The sequence below is a fragment of the Cherax quadricarinatus genome, chromosome 49 (assembly GCF_038502225.1).
Source record: "Cherax quadricarinatus isolate ZL_2023a chromosome 49, ASM3850222v1, whole genome shotgun sequence".
In the NCBI taxonomy this organism is placed as follows: domain Eukaryota; kingdom Metazoa; phylum Arthropoda; class Malacostraca; order Decapoda; family Parastacidae; genus Cherax; species Cherax quadricarinatus.
In genome coordinates, this window is record NC_091340.1 from 15,506,310 (window position 1) to 15,524,246 (window position 17,937).

Below are 17,937 nucleotides of genomic sequence, written 5' to 3' on the forward strand. Positions count from 1 at the left end.
GGTAGTGGTGGTGGTGGTGGTGGTAGTGGTGGTAGTGAAGTGGTGGAGTGGGCGGGAGGTGTGAGTGGTGGTGGTGGTGGTGGTGGGTGGGGGCCGGGTGTGGGTGGTGGTGGTGGTGGTGGTGGTGGTGGTGATAGTGGAGTCAGGGCGGGGTGTGAGTGGTGGTGGTGGTGGTGGTGGTGGTGAAGTGGTGATGAGTGAGGTGGGAGTGGGCGGGAGTGTGGAGTGGTGAGTGGTGGTGGTGGTGGTGTGGTGGTGGTGGTGGGGTAGGGCGGGAGGTGTGAAGTATTGATAGTGGTAGTGGTGGTAGTGAGTAGTAGTGGTAAGTGGTCAAGACCCAGGAAGTGTGAAGTAGTAGTAGTAGTGAAGTAAGGCAGGAGTGTGAAGTGAAGTAGTGGTAGTACAGTGGGCGGGAGGTGCAGTGGTGTGGTGAGTAGTGGAGTCAGGGCGGGAGTGTAAGTGGTGGTGGAGTGGGCGGGAGTGTAGAGTGGTGGTGGTGGTGCAGTGGGGCAGGAGGTGTAGTGGTGGTAGTGAGTGGTGGAGCCAGGGCGGGAGTGTGAAGTGAGTAGTGGGAGTGGGTGGGAGTGTGAGTGGTATTGGTGGAGTGTGGAGGGTGTAAGTGTGATGGGAAGGCCAGAGGGTGTGAGTGGTAGTGAAGTAATTGGTAGTGGTAGTAGTGGTAGTGTAGTGAGTAGTGGTAATGGTAGCAGTAGTGAGGTAAGGCGGGAGATGTAGTGGTAGTAGGTAGGAGCGGGAGTGTAGAGTGGAGTAGTGGTGGTGGTAGAGTGGGGTGGGCCAGGAGTGAAGTGGTAGTGGTAGTGGTGAGTGGAGTGGGAGCGGAGTGTGAGTGGTGAGTGGAGTAAGGCGGGAGGTGTAAGTGGTGATGGGAGTGAGGCGGGAGTGTAAGTGGTAGTGGTAGTGGTGGTGGTGGTGGTGGTGTTTCGTGGTGGTGGTGGCAGTGAGTGGTGGGTGGGCGGGAGTGTGATTCATAAATAATGCAAATGCCAAGAAATGTAAGTAGTGTCAGTGGTGGCAGTGGTGGTGAGTGGGAGCGGGAGTGTAGAGTGGTAGTGGTAGTGGTAGTGGTAGTGGTGGCAGTGAGTAGTGGTAGCGAGGTGGTAGTGGAGTGGGTGGGTGTGATTGGTGGTGGTGGTGTGGTGGTAGTAATGGTGGTGGTGGGTGGACGGGAGGTGTGAAGTGGTGGTGGTGGTGGTGAGTGGGGCGGGAGAGTGAAGTGGTGGTGGTGGTGGTGCTGGTGGTGGTAGTGGTGAGTGGTGGTGGTGGTGGTGGGGTGGGCGGGGTGTGAGTGGTGGTGGTGGTGGTGAGTGGAGTGGGGCGAGAGTGTAGTGGTGGTGGTGGTGGTGGTAGTGGCGGTAGTGGTAGTGGTGGTAGTAGTAGTAGTGGTGGAGTGGGCCAGAGTGTAAGTGGTGGTAGTAGTAGTAGTGGGTAGGAGCGGGAGTGTGAGTGAAGTAGTGGTGGTGGTGGTGGTGGCAGTGGTAGTGGAGTGGGCGGGAGTGTAAGTGGTGGTGGTGGTGGTGGTGGAGTAAGACTGGGAGGTGTGTGAGTAGTAGTGGTGAGTGTGGTGGTGAGTGGTGGGAGTGGGCGGGGTGTGAGTGGTGGTGGTGGTGGTGGTGGTGGTGGTGGGTGGGACCCAGGAGTGTGAAGTGGTGGTGGTGGTGGTGGTGGTGGTGGTGGAGGTGGGGTGGGGGTGTGAAGTGGTGGTGGTGGTGGTGGTGGAGTGGGGCGGGAGTCAGTGGTGGTGGTGGTGGTATTAGTGGTGAGTGGCGGTGGTGGTGGTGGTGGTGGTGGCGGCGGATGGGGCGGGAGTGTGAAGTGGTAGTGGTGAGTAATGGTGGTAGTGACAGTAGTGGTAGTGTAGTAGTGGTGGTGTGGTAGTGAGTGGAGCGGGAGTGTGAGTGGTGGTAGTAGTGGTGGTGGTAGTGGTGATGAAGTGGAGCGGGAGGTGTAGTGGTGGTGGTGGTAGTGAGTAGCGGTGAGTAGTGGGGAGGTGGAGCGGGAGTGTAGTAGTGGTAGTGGTGGTGGTAGTGGTGAGTAGTGAGTGGGAGCGGGAGTGTAAGTAGTAGTAGTAGTAGTGGTGGTAGTAGTGAGTAAAGGGCGGGAGTGTGAAGTAGTAGTAGTAGTGATAGTGAGTGGAGCGGGAGGTCAGTGGTAGTGGTAGTGGGAGTAAGGCAGGAGTGTAAGTAGTAGTGAGTAGAGTGGGCCGGGAGTGTGAAGTAGTAGTGGTGGTGCAGTGGGCAGGAGTGTAGAGTAGTGAGTGAGTGGTAGAGTGGGGCGGGAGTGTAAGTGGTAGTGGTAGTGGGAGTGGGGCCCGGGAGGTGTAGTGGTGGTGGTGGTGCAGTGGGGCGGGAGGTGTGAAGTGGTGGTGGTGGTGGGTGGGCGGGAGTGTGAGTGGTGGTGGTGGTGGTGGTGGTGGTGAGTGGTGGTGGTGGTAGGTAAGGCAGGAGTGTAAGAAGTAGTAGTGAGTAGTAGTAGTGGGAGTGGGCGGGAGTGTGAAGTGGTATTAGTGGGAAGTCAGGCAGGAGTGGTAGTAGTGGTAGTATTAGTAGTAGTGGTGGTAGTGGGAGTGGGGCGGGAGTGTAGTGGTAGTGGTGAGTGGTGAGTGGGGCGGGAGTGTGAAGTGGTGGTGGTGGTGGTGGGTGGGCGGGAGGTGTAGAGTGGTGGTGGTGGTGGTGTGGTGGTGGTGAGTGGGCCGGGGGTGTGAGTGGTGGTGGTGGTGGTGGTGGTGGTGGTGGTGGTGGTGGTGGTGGTGGTGGTGGTGATGGTGGTGGTAGTGTTGGTAGTGGTGGAGTGGGGCCAGGAGTGTGAGTGGTGGTGGTGGTGGTAGTGGTAGTGAGTGGTGGGTGGGCCAGAGGTGTGAGTATTGGTGGTAGTATTAGTGGTGGTGAGTGGGTAGGGCCAGAGAGGGTGTAGTAGTGGTAGTGATGAGTAGTAGTAGTAGTAGTGGTAGTAGTAGTGATGGACAGTAGTAGTGGTGGGAGTGGAGCGGGAGTGTGAAGTGAGTAGTGGTAGTAGTGGTGGTGGTGTTGAGTGGAGCCAGAAGAGTGTGAAGTGGTGGTAGTAGTATTAGTAGTGGTAGTAGTGGTAGTGGTAGTAGTAGTAGTGGTAGTAGTGGTGAGTGGGACGGGAGTGTGAAGTGGTAGTGGTGGTAGTAGTGGTAATAGTGTGCAGTGGTAGGAGTAAGGGCAGGAGTGTAGTAGTAGTGAGTAGTATTAGTAGCCCAGTGGGTGGGCAGGAGTGTGAAGTAGTAGTAGTAGTAGTGAGTGCAGGAGTGTGAGTAGTAGTAGTATTAGTGGCGGCAGTAGTAGTGGTAGAGTAAGGCAGAAGGAGTGTAAGTGGTAGTGGTAGTGAGTGGTGGTGAGTGGTGGAGTGGACGGGAGTGTGAGTGGTGGTGGTGGTGGAGTGGGGCGGGAGTGTGAGTGGTGGTGGTGGTGGTGGTGGTGGTGGTGGGGTGGGGGCGGGAGTGTGGTGGTGGTGGTGGTGGGTGGGCGGGGTGAGTGAGAGTGGTGGTGGTGGGTGGGCGGGGTGTGAGTGGTGGTGGTGGTGGTGGTGGTGGTGGTGGTGGTGGTGGTGGTGGTGGTGGAGTGGGGCGGGAGGTGTGAGTGGTGAGTGAGTGTGGTGGTGGAGTGGGCGGGAGTGTGGTAGTGGTGGTGGTGAGAGTGGGCGGGAGTGTAAAGTGGTGGTGGTGGTGGTGGTAGTGGTGGTGAGTAGTGGGTGGAGCAGGAGGGTGAGTGGTGGTGGTGGTGGTGGGTGGGGCGGGAGTTGTGAGTGAGTGGTGGTGAGTGGTGGGGTGGGGCGGGAGGTATGGTGGTGGTGGTGGTGGTGGTGGTGGTGAGTGGGGCGGAGGTGTGGAGTGGTGGTGGTGGTGGTGGTGGTGGTGGTGGTGGTGGTGGTGGTGGTGGTGGTAGTGGTGGTGGTGGTGGTGGTGGTGGAGTGAGGGCGGGAGTGTGGTAGTGGTGGTAGTGAGTGGTAGTGGTGGTGGTGGAGCTGGGCCCAGAGGGTGTGAGTGGTGGTGGTGGTGGTGGTGGTGGTGGTGGTGGGAGTGGGGCCGGAGGTGTGGAGTGGTGGTGGTGGTGTGGTGGTGGTGGTGGTGGTGGTGGTGGTGGTGGTGGTGGTGGTGGTGGTGGTGGGTGGGGCGGGGTGTGAGGTGGTGGTGGTGGTGGTGGTGGTGAGTGGTGGAGTGGGGCAGAGGATGTAGTGGTGGTAGTGGTAATGGTAGTGGTAGTGGTGGTAGTAGTGGTGGTAGTGGTGGTAGTGGTAGAGTGGAGCCAGGAGGTGTAAGTGAGTGGTGGTAGTGGTGAAGTGATAGTGGTGGCAGTGATGGGGTGAGGCGGGAGGTGTGAGTGGTGGTGGTGGTGATGGTGACGGTGGGAGTGGGCGGGTGTGAAGTGGTGGTGGTGGTGGTGGAGTGGTGCGGGAGTGTGAAGTGGTGGTAGTGGTGGTGGCGAGCGGTGGTGGTGGTGGGAGTGGGGCGGGAGTGTGAGTGGTGGTGGTGGTGGTGAGTGGTGAGTGGTGGGGTAAAGACGGAGGTGTGAGTGGTGGTGGTGGTAAATAGTGGTGGTGGTGGTGGTAGTGGTAGTAGTGGTAGTGGTGGTAGTGGTGGTAGTGGTGGAGTGGGAGCGGGAGGTGTGAGTGGTAGTGGTAGTGGTGGTAGTAATGGTGGTAGCGGTGGTGGAGTGGGAGCGGGAGTGTGAAGTAGTGAGTAGTGGTATTGGTAGCGGTGGAGTGGGCGGGGTGTGAAGTGGTGGTGGTGGTGGTGGTGGTGGGGTGGGCGGGAGGCGTGAGTGGTGGTGGTGGTGGTGGTGGTGGTGGTGGTGGTGGTGGGGTAGGGGCCAGAGGTGTGAGTAGTGGTGGTGTTGGTGGTGGTGGAGTGGGTGGGAGTGTGAGTAGTGGTGAGTAGTGGTGGTGGTGGAGTGGGCTGGGAGTGTAGTGGTAGTGGTGGTGAGTAAGACGGAAGTGTAAAGAGTGGTGGTATTGGTAGTGGGTAGGGCGGAGGTGTGAAGTGGTAGTGGTGGTAGTGAAGTGGGCGGGAGTGTGAAGTGGTAGTGGTAGTGATGAAAGTGAGGCGGGAGTGTAAGTGGTGGTGGTAGTGAGGTAGGGCGGGAGGTGTAAGTGGTAGTAGTGGTAGTAGTGAGGTCGTGGGAGTGGGCCAGGAGTGTAAGTGGTGGTAGTGGTAGTGGTAGAGGTGGAGCGGGAGTTGTGAGTGGTGGTATTGGTGGTGGGAGTGGGGCGGGAGTGTGAAGTGGTAGTGGTGGTGGTGGTGGTAGTGGGAGTAGGGCGGGAGGTGTGAGTGGTATTGACGGTAAAGTGAGTGGTGGTGGTGGTGCTGGTGGGGTGGGCGGGAGTGTAGTGGTAGTGGTGGTAGTAGTGAGTGGTAGTGGTAGTATTAGTGGTGGCGTGGTGGAGTGGGGCGGGAGTGTGAGTGGTGGTGGTGGTGGTGGTGGTGGGAGTGGGGCGGGACTGTGAAGGTGGTGAGTGGTGGTGGTGGTGGGTGGTGGCGGTGGTGGGGTGGGCTGGGAGGTGTGAGTGGTGGTGGTGGTGGTGGTGGTGGGTGGGGCCGGGAGTGTAGGAGTGGTGGTGGTGGTGGTGGTGGTGGTGGTGGGATGGGTGGGAGTGTGGTGGTGGTGGTAGTGGTGGTGGTGGCCGGTGGTGGTGGTGGTGGTGGTGGTGGTGGTGGTGGTAGTGGTGGTAGTGGTGGTGGTGGTGAGAGTGGTGGAGTGGGGGCGGGAGTGTAGTGGTAGTGGTAGTGAGTAGTGGAGTGGGCGGGAGTGTGGTGGTGGTGGTAGTGGTGGTGGTAGTGGTGTGGTGGAGTAGGGCGGGAGGTGTGAGTGGTGGTGGTGGTGGTGGTGGTGGTGGTGGTGGTGGTAGTGTGGTGGTGGTGGGGTAAGGCGGGAGTTAACTGAAGTGGTAGTGAGTGAGTAGTGGTGGTAGTGGTAGTGAATGGTGGAGTGGGCGGGAGTGTAAGTGGTGAAGTGGTGGAGTGGGGGCCCGGGAGTGTGAGTGGTGGTAGTGGTGCAGTGGGGCAGGAGGTGTGAAGTAGTGGTAGTGATATTAGTGGTAGTAGTGGTAGCAGTGAAGTAGTAAGTGGAGCAGGAGGTATGAGTGAGTAGTAGTAGTAGTGGTAGTAGTGGTGGCAGTGAGTAGTGGGAGTGGGGCGGGAGGTGTGATTAGTGGTAGTGGTGGTGGTGAGAGTGTGGTGGTGGTGAGAGTCAAGACAGGAGGTGTAGAGTGAGTGGTAGTGGTGGTGGTGGGAGTGGGAGCCCAGAGTGTAGAGTGGTAGTGGTAGTGGTAGTAGTGGTGGTAGTCAGTATTAGTGGTAGAATTACAGACGGGAAGTGTAAGTGGTGCTAGTGGTGGCAGGAGTAAGACCCAGGAGTGTAAGTGGTAGTGGTGGTATTGGTATTGGTGGTGAGTGGGCGGGAGTGTAAGTGAGTAGTGGTAGACTGAAATTAAGGCAGGAGTGTGAGTGGTGGTAGTAGTGGTGCTAGTGGTGGTGAAGTAGTGGTGGTAGTGGTGGTGATCAGGTGGGGCGGGAGGGTGTGGGGTAGTGGTGGTGAGTGGTGGGGTGGGCCCGGGAGTGTGGTGGTGGTGGTGGTAGTGCTGGTGGTAGTGGTGGTAGTGAGTAGTGGGGTGGAGCGGGAGTGTAAAGTGAGTAGTGGTGGTAGTGAGATAGGGCCCAGGGAGTGTAAGTGGTATTAGTGGTAATGGTAGTAGTGGCAGTAGTAGTAGTAGTAGTAGTAGTAGTAGTAGTAGTGGTAAGAGTGGGCAGGAGTGTAAGTAGTAGTGAAGTGAGAGAAGTAGTAGGTAGGGCGGGAGTGTGAGTGGTAGTGGTAAATGGTAGTGGTAGCAGTGGTAGTGGAGTGGGCGGGAGGTGTGAAATTAGTGGTGGTGGTGGTATTGAGTAGTGATGGTGGTGATGATGATGATGGGCCAGGAGTGTGAAGTGGTAGTGTAGTGGTAGTGGTGGTAGTGGTAGTGGGGTAAGACAGGAGGTGTAAAGAGTAGTAGTGAGTAGTGGCAGTAGTGGGAGTAGGAGCGGGAGGTGTGAGTAGTAGTGAGTGGTGGAGTAGGGCCGGGAGTGTAGTAGTGGTGAGTGTTGCAGTGAGACAGAGAGTGTGAAGTAGTAGTGATGTAGAGTGAGACGGGAAGTGTAAGTGGTAGTGGTAGTAGTGGCGTGGTGGTGGTAGTAGTGGAGTGGGCCCAGGAGTGTAAGTGAGTAGTAGTGGTGAGTAGTGGTGGTGGTGGTGATGAGTAAGACCCAGGAGTGTGAAGTGGTAGTGGTGGTGGTGGTGGGTGGGGCGGGAGTGTAGAGTGGTAGTGATGGTGGGGTGGGCGGGAGTGTGAAGTGGTGGTGGTGAGTGAGTGGTAGTGAGTAGTGGTGGGAGTGACTGGGAGTGTGAAGTGGTGGTGGTAGTGGTGGGAGTGGGCGGGAGGTGTAGTGAGTAGTGATGATGTGATGGGGCAGGGAGGTATAGGTATTAGTAGTAGTGGTAATAGTAGTAGTGTAGTAGTAGGTGGAGCGGGAAGTGTAAGTGGTAGTGGTAGTGGTGGAGTAGGGCGGGATGTGAAGTAGTGGTAGTAGTGGTAGCGGCAGTGGTGAGTGTGGGAGTGGGTGGGGTGAAGTGGTAGTGAGTAGTGGTGATGGTAGTGATGATGGGGAGTGGAGCCAGAGGGTGTAAGTAGTGAAGTAGTAATGGTAGTAGTGGTAGTATTAGTAGTGATAGTGGGTAAGACGGGAAGTGTGAAGTGGTATTAGTAGTGAGTAGTGAAGTAATAGTAGTAGCAGTGGTGAAGTAGACAGGAGTGTGAAGTGGTAGTAGTAGTAGTGAAGTAGGGCCAGAAGAAGTGTAAGTAGTAGTGGTATTGGTAGTGGTAGAGTGGGCGGGAGGTGTGAGAGTAGTAGTAGTGGTAGTGTGGTGAAGGCGGGAAGTGTGAAGTGGTAGTAGTGGTAGTGGGAGTGGGGGCAGGAGTGTGAAGTGGTGGTGGTGGTAGTGGGAGTAGGGCGGGAGGTGTAAGTAGTGGTAGTGGTGGAGTGGGGCCAGGAGTGTGAGTGGTGGTAGTGGTGGTGGTGGTAGTAGTCGTGAGTGGGCGGGAGTGAAGTGGTGGTAGTGGTAGTACAGTGAAGGGAGTGAGGCGGGAGTGTGAAGTAGTGACAGTAAAGTGGTAGTGGTGGTAGTGGTAGTGGTGGTGAGTGGGCCCGGGAGATCATGAAGTGGTAGTGGCAGGTAAAGTGGTGGTAGTAGTGGTAGTGAGTGGTGGGGTGGGGCGGAGTGTGAGTGAGTGTGCAGTGGTGGTGAGTGGTGGAGGAGTTTAGGTAGTGGTGGTGGTGGTGGTGGGTGGTGGTGGTGGTGGGTGTGGGCCGGGAGTTGCAGGTGGTGGTGGTGGTGGTGGTGGTGGTGGTGGTGGTGATGGTGAGTGGGGCGGGAGGTGTGAAGTGGTGGTGGTGGTGGTAGTGATAGTGGGGTGGAGCGGAGGGAGTGTAAGTGGTAGTGGTAGTGAGTGGTGGAGTGGGCGGGAGGTGTGGTGGTAGTAGTGGTGGTGAGTGGTAGAGTGGGCCCAGGAGTGTAGTGGTAGTGGTAGTGGTGGTAGTGGGAGTGGGCGGGAGAGTGTAAGTGGAGTGGTAGTAGTGGTGGTGGTAGTGGTGCTGGTGGTGGGTGGAGCGGGAGGTGTAAGTGGTGCTAGTGGTGGAGTGGGGCGGGAGTGTGAAGTGGTGGTGGCGGTGGTGGTAGTGGTGGTGGTGTGGTGGTGGTGGTGGTGGTGGTGGTGGTGGTAGGTAGGGCGGGAGTGTAGTGGTTGGTGGTTGTGGTGGTGGTGGTGGTGGTGGGTGGGGCGGGGTATCGTGGTGGTGGTGGAGGTGGGCGGGAGTGTGAGTGGTGGTGGTGGTGGTGGAGTGGGCGGGAGTGTGGTGGTGGTGGTGGTGGTGGAGTGGGCCGGGAGTATGAAGTGGTAGTGGTGGTAGTGGGGTGGGCGGGAGGTGTGAAGTGGTGGTGGTGGTGGTGGGAGTGGGAGCGGGAGGTATGAAGTGGTGGTGGTGGTGGAGTGGGCTGGGAGTATGGAGTGGTGGTGGTGGTGGAGTGGGGCGGGAGTATGAGTGGTGGTGGTGAGTGGTGAGTGGGCCAGGTTTAGGTGGTGGTGGTGGTGGTGGTGGAGTGGGGCGGGAGTATGAGTGGTGGTGGTGGTGGTGGGGTGGGCCCGGGGTGTGAGTGGTGGTGGTGGTGGTGGGAGTGGGCGGGAGTGAGTGGTGGTGGTGGTGGTGGGGTGGATGGGAGTATGGTGGTGGTGGTGGTGGTGGTGGTGGTGGTAGTGGTGGTGGTAGTGATAGAGTAGTGGAGTGGGCCAGGAGTATAGAGTAGTGATGGTGGTAGTGGGGTGGGGCGGGGTGTGAGTGGTGGTGGTGGTGGTGGAGTGGGAGCGGGGTGTGAGTGGTGGTGGTGGTGGTGGCGGCGGTGGTGGTGGTGGTGGTGGTGGTGGAGGTGGGCCCGGGAGTGTCGTGGTGGTGGTGGTGGTGGTGGTGGTGGTGGTGGCGTGGTGGTGTGGTGGTGGAGTGGGCCAGGGTATGAAGTGGTGGTGGTGGTAGTGGGGTAGGGCGGGAGGTGTAGAGTGGTGAGTGAGTGGTAGTGGGAGTGGGGGCCAGGAGTATAGAGTGGTGGTAGTGGTGGTGGTAGAGTGGGGGCCAGGAGTGTGAAGTGAGTGGTGGTAGTAGTAAGTGGGCGGAAGTATAAGTAGTAGTAGTAGTAGTGAAGTGGGCAGGAGTGTGAAGTAGTAGTAGTGGTAGTAGGTAGAAGGCGGAGGGTAAGTAGTAGTAGTAGTAGTAGAGTAAGGCAGGAAGTGTAAGTAGTAGTAGTAGTAGTAGTAGTAGTAGTAGAGTAAGGCAGGAAGTGTAAGTAGTAGTAGTAGTAGTAGTAGTAGTAGTAGTAGTAGAGTAAGGCAGGAAGTGTAAGTAGTAGTAGTAGTAGTAGTAGTAGTAGTAGTAGTAGTAGTAGTAGTAGTAGTAGAGTAAGGCAGGAAGTGTAAGTAGTAGTAGTAGTAGTAGTAGAGTAAGGCAGGAAGTGTAAGTAGTAGTAGTAGTAGAGTAAGGCAGGAAGTGTAAGTAGTAGTAGTAGTAGAGTAAGGCAGGAAGTGTAAGTAGTAGTAGTAGTAGTAGTAGTAGAGTAAGGCAGGAAGTGTAAGTAGTAGTAGTAGTAGTAGTAGAGTAAGGCAGGAAGTGTAAGTAGTAGTAGTAGAGTAAGGCAGGAAGTGTAAGTAGTAGTAGTAGTAGTAGAGTAAGGCAGGAAGTGTAAGTAGTAGTAGTAGTAGTAGTAGTAGAGTAAGGCAGGAAGTGTAAGTAGTAGTAGTAGTAGTAGAGTAAGGCAGGAAGTGTAAGTAGTAGTAGTAGTAGTAGTAGAGTAAGGCAGGAAGTGTAAGTAGTAGTAGTAGAGTAAGGCAGGAAGTGTAAGTAGTAGTAGTAGTAGTAGTAGTAAGGCAGGAAGTGTAAGTAGTAGTGGTAGAGGTAAGGCAGGAAGTGTAAGTAGTAGTGGTAGAGGTAAGGCAGGAAGTATAAGTAGTAGTGGTAGAGGTAAGGCAGGAAGTATAAGTAGTGGTGGTAGAGGTAAGGCAGGAAGTGTAAGTAGTAGTGGTAGAGGTAAGGCAGGAAGTATAAGTAGTAAGACAATAGTTGTAGTGTGAAGTAGGGAGAGTGGTTATTAGGACAAGAATAGAAAGAGATAGAGAACAAAAGGAGGCAAAAGTGAAGGTAGGAGCCAAAAGTAGTAGGAAAGGAAGTAGTAATAGTGAGGCAAGTCAAATGCCAGGAAAGAGTAGCACTACAGGAGAGCTCAGGACCCACAGCAGGTAAGATCAAAAACACAGGGACGGGGGGGGGAGGGGGAAGTAAAGGACCAAACACCCAAGGCAGAAGAAAGAAAACCCAAAACAAGAAAAAGGGAAAATAGGAAAGGAAAAAGGGTAGAAAGAGGAGAAAAAAGAATCAGATTAAGTCACGGGTGTTCTGAAGTTTGGAGCATTTTACGATGTAATAGGAGAGGAAGACATCTACAGAGACAAAGCCACGACTATAATTCATACAAGGAAAATTATGTATGAGGGAGAATTCAACAAGACGGCGACTGTAAAAGTTAGAAGCAGGGTAGACTCTTAGTATCATGAAATTGTTATAAATTTGGACTAAGTAAATCATCTTTGAGCAAACTGCGCATCTTGTTTGCTGGTTGGGAAGGTGATTGTGGAACAACAGCTCCTGGTTCCTTTATATACTTGTGCTAGTGAGGCGAACTAGCACATCGTACATAGAGTCATCAGCCGAGTAGTTAAACATGATACATGTCTACAGTCACTGTAAGATTTGTTTAATGATGCAGGAAAAAGAAGAAACAACTTCCTATAACAGTGTTTCTAAAGCATTATTATAAGTAATCTTGAGATAATTTAAAGTATACGGGAGGATGTGAGTAGGTTATGTGCAAATACCACGCCATTTTATTCAAGGGACTTGAACATCGGCGGATTTTGGTATCCCCGGAGAGTCCTGGAACCTATACCCCGCGGATACCAAGGGACGACTGTCCCCACTCAGGATTCTGTACTCAATGGTTCTATTTGACTATTCTACATAGTCTTTGTAATTGAGTTTTTAATGGTGATGGGAAGCTCGTTGCTACGTTAAAGTTGTTATTAACTAGTGCTGCTTGCTCGGTTATTTTACTTAGTTCCAGAGCGTCCAGCTACCTTAGCGATTTAGCTCACACTCTTAACAATCAAATTTCACAATTTTCCTTTGTTCATAATAAATAAATGAAAGATAGGGATTACAATAAAATTTCTAACACTTAAGTCCTGTAGCTGGGTTGGTAGCGCACTCATCTCACACACTGAGTGTCCGTGTTACATCCCAGGTACGGTTAGCCGAAAATAACGAAAAAAAGGCACAGTACCGTCACTGGAACGATACACAAATACCCGCACATAGAGGAGAGGAGCTTACGACGATGTTTCGGACCGACTTGGACCATTTACAAAGTCACACTAACGAAAAGGAGAGGAGGAAGTATATATAGGCCAGGAGGTGGTGGAGATTGTAATGGTGGTGGTGGAGCCAGTCAAATACTAAGAAAGAGGAACACTGCAAGGGAGCTAGAGGCCCACAGAGGGTAGAAACAAGAACACAGAGGGAAGGGGAAATAATGAAGGAACAAATACCCAAGGCAGAAGAAAGACAACTCAAAGGAGAAAGAGAAAAGAGAAAAGGGGAAGGGGGAGAAGAAGAAAAAGAAATCAGGTTAAGTCACGGGTGTTCTGAAGTTTGGAGCATTTTACAATGTAGTGGGAAAGGAAGGCATCTACAGAGGCGAAGCCACGACTAATATTCATACAAGGAAAGTTGTGAATAAGGGATAATTCAACCAGACGGCGACTGTAAAAGTTGGAAGTAGGGTAGACAGTTTTAGCAGAAGACCAGTCAGTACGATGACTGTGATCTCTGGCATGATAGAAAAGAACAATGTTGGTGTCGACAAGCCTAACACTACTATTGTGCTCCCTAAGTCTGTCAGAAAGAGATAGGCCAGTTCCTCCAAAGTACTGGAGAGCACAGAGGAACAAGAAATAGAGTAGACCGGAAATGTAGGGAAGGCAGAGGACAGGAGAGTTCCCAGGAGTAGAGAGTTTGGGAGAGAAGAAAGTCTGTTTAATACGTGAGAAGGCAGAGTCTATGAAATGGGAAGAGTAGCCAAGACGGGAAAATGAATTATGAAGAGTGGAAATTTCTGATTCAAGTAATTGAGGATCGCAAATGCGGAGGGCACGGAAAAAGAGGGAGATAAGAACACTTTTCTTGACAGAGGAAGCATGATAAGAAAAGTAGTGAATGTACATGCCACTGCGGTACATGCCATTGCGGTACACGGAAAAGGCATAGACTGTATCTGATCGGTGGACATGAACATCAAGGAAACGAAGCACTAGAGACTATAGAGTCATGAGGCCCAAGAGCAAAGATGTCATCTGTCATCTACACAGCGGAGCCAGAGTGAAGGGCGCACATCAATAGTAGGAAGAAGAACAGTCTCGAAGTATTCCATGTAAAGATTACCAAGAACAAGAGATAGAGGAGAGCCCATAGTGACACCGAAGATTTGAGAATAATATTTGCCTCTTCTCTATGTGCGGGTTATTTGTGTATGGTCAGCCGGCTGGTGTGGGTCGCCCGAATTACTCTACATAACCAGAAGCGTTCTGTATAGTATGTCACTGATGTCAGCTATGGTCTGTATAAGTTGTATCATGTACTCGTAGAAATAAAGCTTATTGTTATTATTCATAATAAATATACGAAAGACTGGGTAACTAATTCCTTGTTCCAGGAACGTTGTTGGATTAAGAACCGATAAGTACAGACAGGAAGGCCAAGATTAAATGTAAACTGAAATACCTATCATCTGTTATTATTAAGATAAATTAAAATATTTAAAAGGAATTTGTTAGGTCTGTGAGTACAGATTCTTATAAAGTTATATTAATTTTATTTCACGGGTTTCAATTTTATGTTTAATTATCATTTTATCATCACACCGGCCGATTCCCACCAAGGCAGGGTGGCCCGAAAAAGAAAAACTTTCACCATCATTCACTCCATCACTGTCTTGCCAGAAGGGTGCTTTACACTACAGTTTTTAAACTGCAACATTAACACCCCTCCTTCAGAGTGCAGGCACTGTACTTCCCATCTCCAGGACTCAAGTCCGGCCTGCCGGTTTCCCTGAATCCCTTCATAAATGTTACTTTGCTCACACTCCAACAGCACGTCAAGTATTAAAAACCATTTGTCTCCATTCACTCCTATCAAACACGCTCACGCATGCCTGCTGGAAGTCCAAGCCCCTCGCACACAAAACCTCCTTTACCCCCTCCCTCCAACCCTTCCTAGGCCGACCCCTACCCCGCCTTCCTTCCACTACAGACTGATACACTCTTGAAGTCATTCTGTTTCGCTCCATTCTCTCTACATGTCCGAACCACCTCAACAACCCTTCCTCAGCCCTCTGGACAACAGTTTTGGTAATCCCGCACCTCCTCCTAATTTCCAAACTACGAATTCTCTGCATTATATTCACACCACACATTGCCCTCAGACATGACATCTCCACTGCCTCCAGCCTTCTCCTCGCTGCAACATTCATCACCCACGCTTCACACCCATATAAGAGCGTTGGTAAAACTATACTCTCATACATTCCCCTCTTTGCCTCCAAGGACAAAGTTCTTTGTCTCCACAGACTCCTAAGTGCACCACTCACTCTTTTTCCCTCATCAATTCTATGATTCACCTCATCTTTCATAGACCCATCCGCTGACACGTCCACTCCCAAATATCTGAATACGTTCACCTCCTCCATACTCTCTCCCTCCAATCTGATATTCAATCTTTCATCACCTAATCTTTTTGTTATCCTCATAACCTTACTCTTTCCTGTATTCACCTTTAATTTTCTTCTTTTGCACACCCTACCAAATTCATCCACCAATCTCTGCAACTTCTCTTCAGAATCTCCCAAGAGCACAGTGTCATCAGCAAAGAGCAGCTGTGACAACTCCCACTTTGTGTGTGATTCTTTATCTTTTAACTCCACGCCTCTTGCCAAGACCCTCGCATTTACTTCTCTTACAACCCCATCTATAAATATATTAAACAACCACGGTGACATCACACATCCTTGTCTAAGGCCTACTTTTACTGGGAAAAAATTTCCCTCTTTCCTACATACTCTAACTTGAGCCTCACTATCCTCGTAAAAACTCTTCACTGCTTTCAGTAACCTACCTCCTACACCATACACTTGCAACATCTGCCACATTGCCCCCCTATCCACCCTGTCATACGCCTTTTCCAAATCCATAAATGCCACAAAGACCTCTTTAGCCTTATCTAAATACTGTTCACTTATATGTTTCACTGTAAACACCTGGTCCACACACCCCCTACCTTTCCTAAAGCCTCCTTGTTCATCTGCTATCCTTTTCTCCGTCTTACTCTTAATTCTTTCAATTATAACTCTACCATACACTTTACCAGGTACACTCAACAGACTTATCCCCCTATAATTTTTGCACTCTCTTTTATCCCCTTTGCCTTTATACAAAGGAACTATGCATGCTCTCTGCCAATCCCTAGGTACCTTACCCTCTTCCATACATTTATTAAATAATTGCACCAACCACTCCAAAACTATATCCCCACCTGCTTTTAACATTTCTATCTTTATCCCATCAATCCCGGCTGCCTTACCCCCTTTCATTTTACCTACTGCCTCACGAACTTCCCCCACACTCACAACTGGCTCTTCCTCACTCCTACAAGATGTTATTCCTCCTTGCCCTATACACGAAATCACAGCTTCCCTATCTTCATCAACATTTAACAATTCCTCAAAATATTCCTTCCATCTTCCCAATACCTCTAACTCTCCATTTAATAACTCTCCTCTCCTATTTTTAACTGACAAATCCATTTGTTCTCTAGGCTTTCTTAACTTGTTAATCTCACTCCAAAACTTTTTCTTATTTTCAACAAAATTTGTTGATAACATCTCACCCACTCTCTCATTTGCTCTCTTTTTACATTGCTTCACCACTCTCTTAACTTCTCTCTTTTTCTCCATATACTCTTCCCTCCTTGCATCACTTCTACTTTGTAAAAACTTCTCATATGCTAACTTTTTCTCCCTTACTACTCTCTTTACATCATCATTCCACCAATCGCTCCTCTTCCCTCCTGCACCCACTTTCCTGTAACCACAAACTTCTGCTGAACACTCTAACACTACATTTTTAAACCTACCCCATACCTCTTCGACCCCATTGTCTATGCTCTCATTAGCCCATCTATCCTCCAATAGCTGTTTATATCTTACCCTAACTGCCTCCTCTTTTAGTTTATAAACCATCACCTCTCTCTTCCCTGATGCTTCTATTCTCCTTGTATCCCATCTACCTTTTACTCTCAGTGTAGCTACAACTAGAAAGTGATCTGATATATCTGTGGCCCCTCTATAAACATGTACATCCTGAAGTCTACTCAACAGTCTTTTATCTACCAATACATAATCCAACAAACTACTGTCATTTCGCCCTACATCATATCGTGTATACTTATTTATCCTCTTTTTCTTAAAATATGTATTACCTATAACTAAACCCCTTTCTATACAAAGTTCAATCAAAGGGCTCCCATTATCATTTACACCTGGCACCCCAAACTTACCTACCACACCCTCTCTAGAAGTTTCTCCTACTTTAGCATTCAAGTCCCCTACCACAATTACTCTCTCACTTGGTTCAAAGGCTCCTATACATTCACTTAACATCTCCCAAAATCTCTCTCTCTCCTCTGCATTCCTCTCTTCTCCAGGTGCATACACGCTTATTATGACCCACTTCTCGCATCCAACCTTTACTTTAATCCACATAATTCTTGAATTTACACATTCATATTCTCTTTTCTCCTTCCATAACTGATCATTTAACATTACTGCTACCCCTTCCTTTGCTCTAACTCTCTCAGATACTCCAGATTTAATCCCATTTATTTCCCCCCACTGAAACTCTCCTACCCCCTTCAGCTTTGTTTCGCTTAGGGCCAGGACATCCAACTTCTTTTCATTCATAACATCAGCAATCATCTGTTTCTTGTCATCCGCACTACATCCACGCACATTTAAGCAACCCAGTTTTATAAAGTTTTTCTTCTTCTCTTTTTTAGTAATTGTATACAGGAGAAGGGGTTACTAGCCCATTGCTCCCGGCATTTTAGTCGCCTCATACGACACGCATGGCTTACGGAGGAAAGATTCTTTTCCACTTCCCCATGGACAATAGAAGAAATAAAAAAGAACAAGAGCTATTTAGAAAAAGGAGAAAAACCTAGATGTATGTATATATATACGTATATGCATGTGCGTGTCTGTGAAGTGTGACCAAAGTGTAAGTAGGAGTAGCAAGATATCCCTGTTATCTTAGCGTGTTTATGAGACAGAAAAAGAAACCAGCAATCCTACCATCATGCAAAACAGTTACAGGTTTTTGTTTCACAGTCATCTGACAGGACGGTAGTACTTCCCTGGGTGGTTGCTGTCTACCAACCTACTACCTACAACCTACTACTCTAAAATTAAGACTTATGCCCATTGTTTACAGACAAAGTGAGGTACCTGTGTCAGATGGTGTTCCTGACAGTGCCGGAGGAGAAGACTGTGTGAGGACATGTCAGCTGGTGTTTCTGACAGTGCTGGAGGAGAAGACTATGTGAGGACATGTCAGCTGGTGTTTCTGACAGTGCTGGAGGAGACTATGTGAGGACATGTCAGCTGGTGTTTCTGACAGTGCTGGAGGAGAAGACTATGTGAGGACATGTCAGCTGGTGTTTCTGACAGTGCTGGAGGAGAAGACTATGTGAGGACATGTCAGCTGGTGTTTCTGACAGTGCTGGAGGAGAAGACTGTGTGAGGACATGTCAGCTGGTGTTTCTGACAGTGCTGGAGGAGAAGACTATGTGAGGACATGTCAGCTGGTGTTTCTGACAGTGCTGGAGGAGAAGACTATGTGAGGACATGTCAGCTGGTGTTTCTGACAGTGCTGGAGGAGAAGACTATGTGAGGACATGTCAGCTGGTGTTTCTGACAGTGCTGGAGGAGAAGACTATGTGAGGACATGTCAGCTGGTGTTTCTGACAGTGCTGGAGGAGAAGACTGTGTGAGGACATGTCAGTTGGTGTTTCTGACAGTGCTGGAGAAGACTGTGTGAGGACATGTCAGCCACTACACAAGTTTCATTGTTACACTGTGGAAACAGACAAGATTATTGTGCAGTAGATTTAGTAGCTTGACACAGTGTGTTTAATAATTTTAACTTGGACCAATTTCCAGTGGA

The 17,937-nt window shown here is 50.8% G+C and overlaps 1 protein-coding gene across 2 annotated transcripts in view; it reads left to right on the forward strand.

Annotated features, from left to right (window-relative positions):
• LOC128696932 (Y+L amino acid transporter 2-like) overlaps window positions 1-17,388 on the forward strand; it is a 111,953-nt gene extending 94,565 nt beyond the window's left edge. Inside the window, exon 9 of one of the 2 annotated variants that reach the window (XM_070095204.1) lies at window positions 17,206-17,388. In XM_070095204.1, the coding sequence (XP_069951305.1) occupies window positions 17,206-17,267 (62 nt within the window). In that variant the 3' untranslated portion in view covers window positions 17,268-17,388. The remainder of the gene's footprint in view (window positions 1-17,205) is intronic. The other variant, XM_070095205.1, reaches the window with a different exon arrangement.
• Window positions 17,389-17,937: the final 549 nt, after the last annotated feature.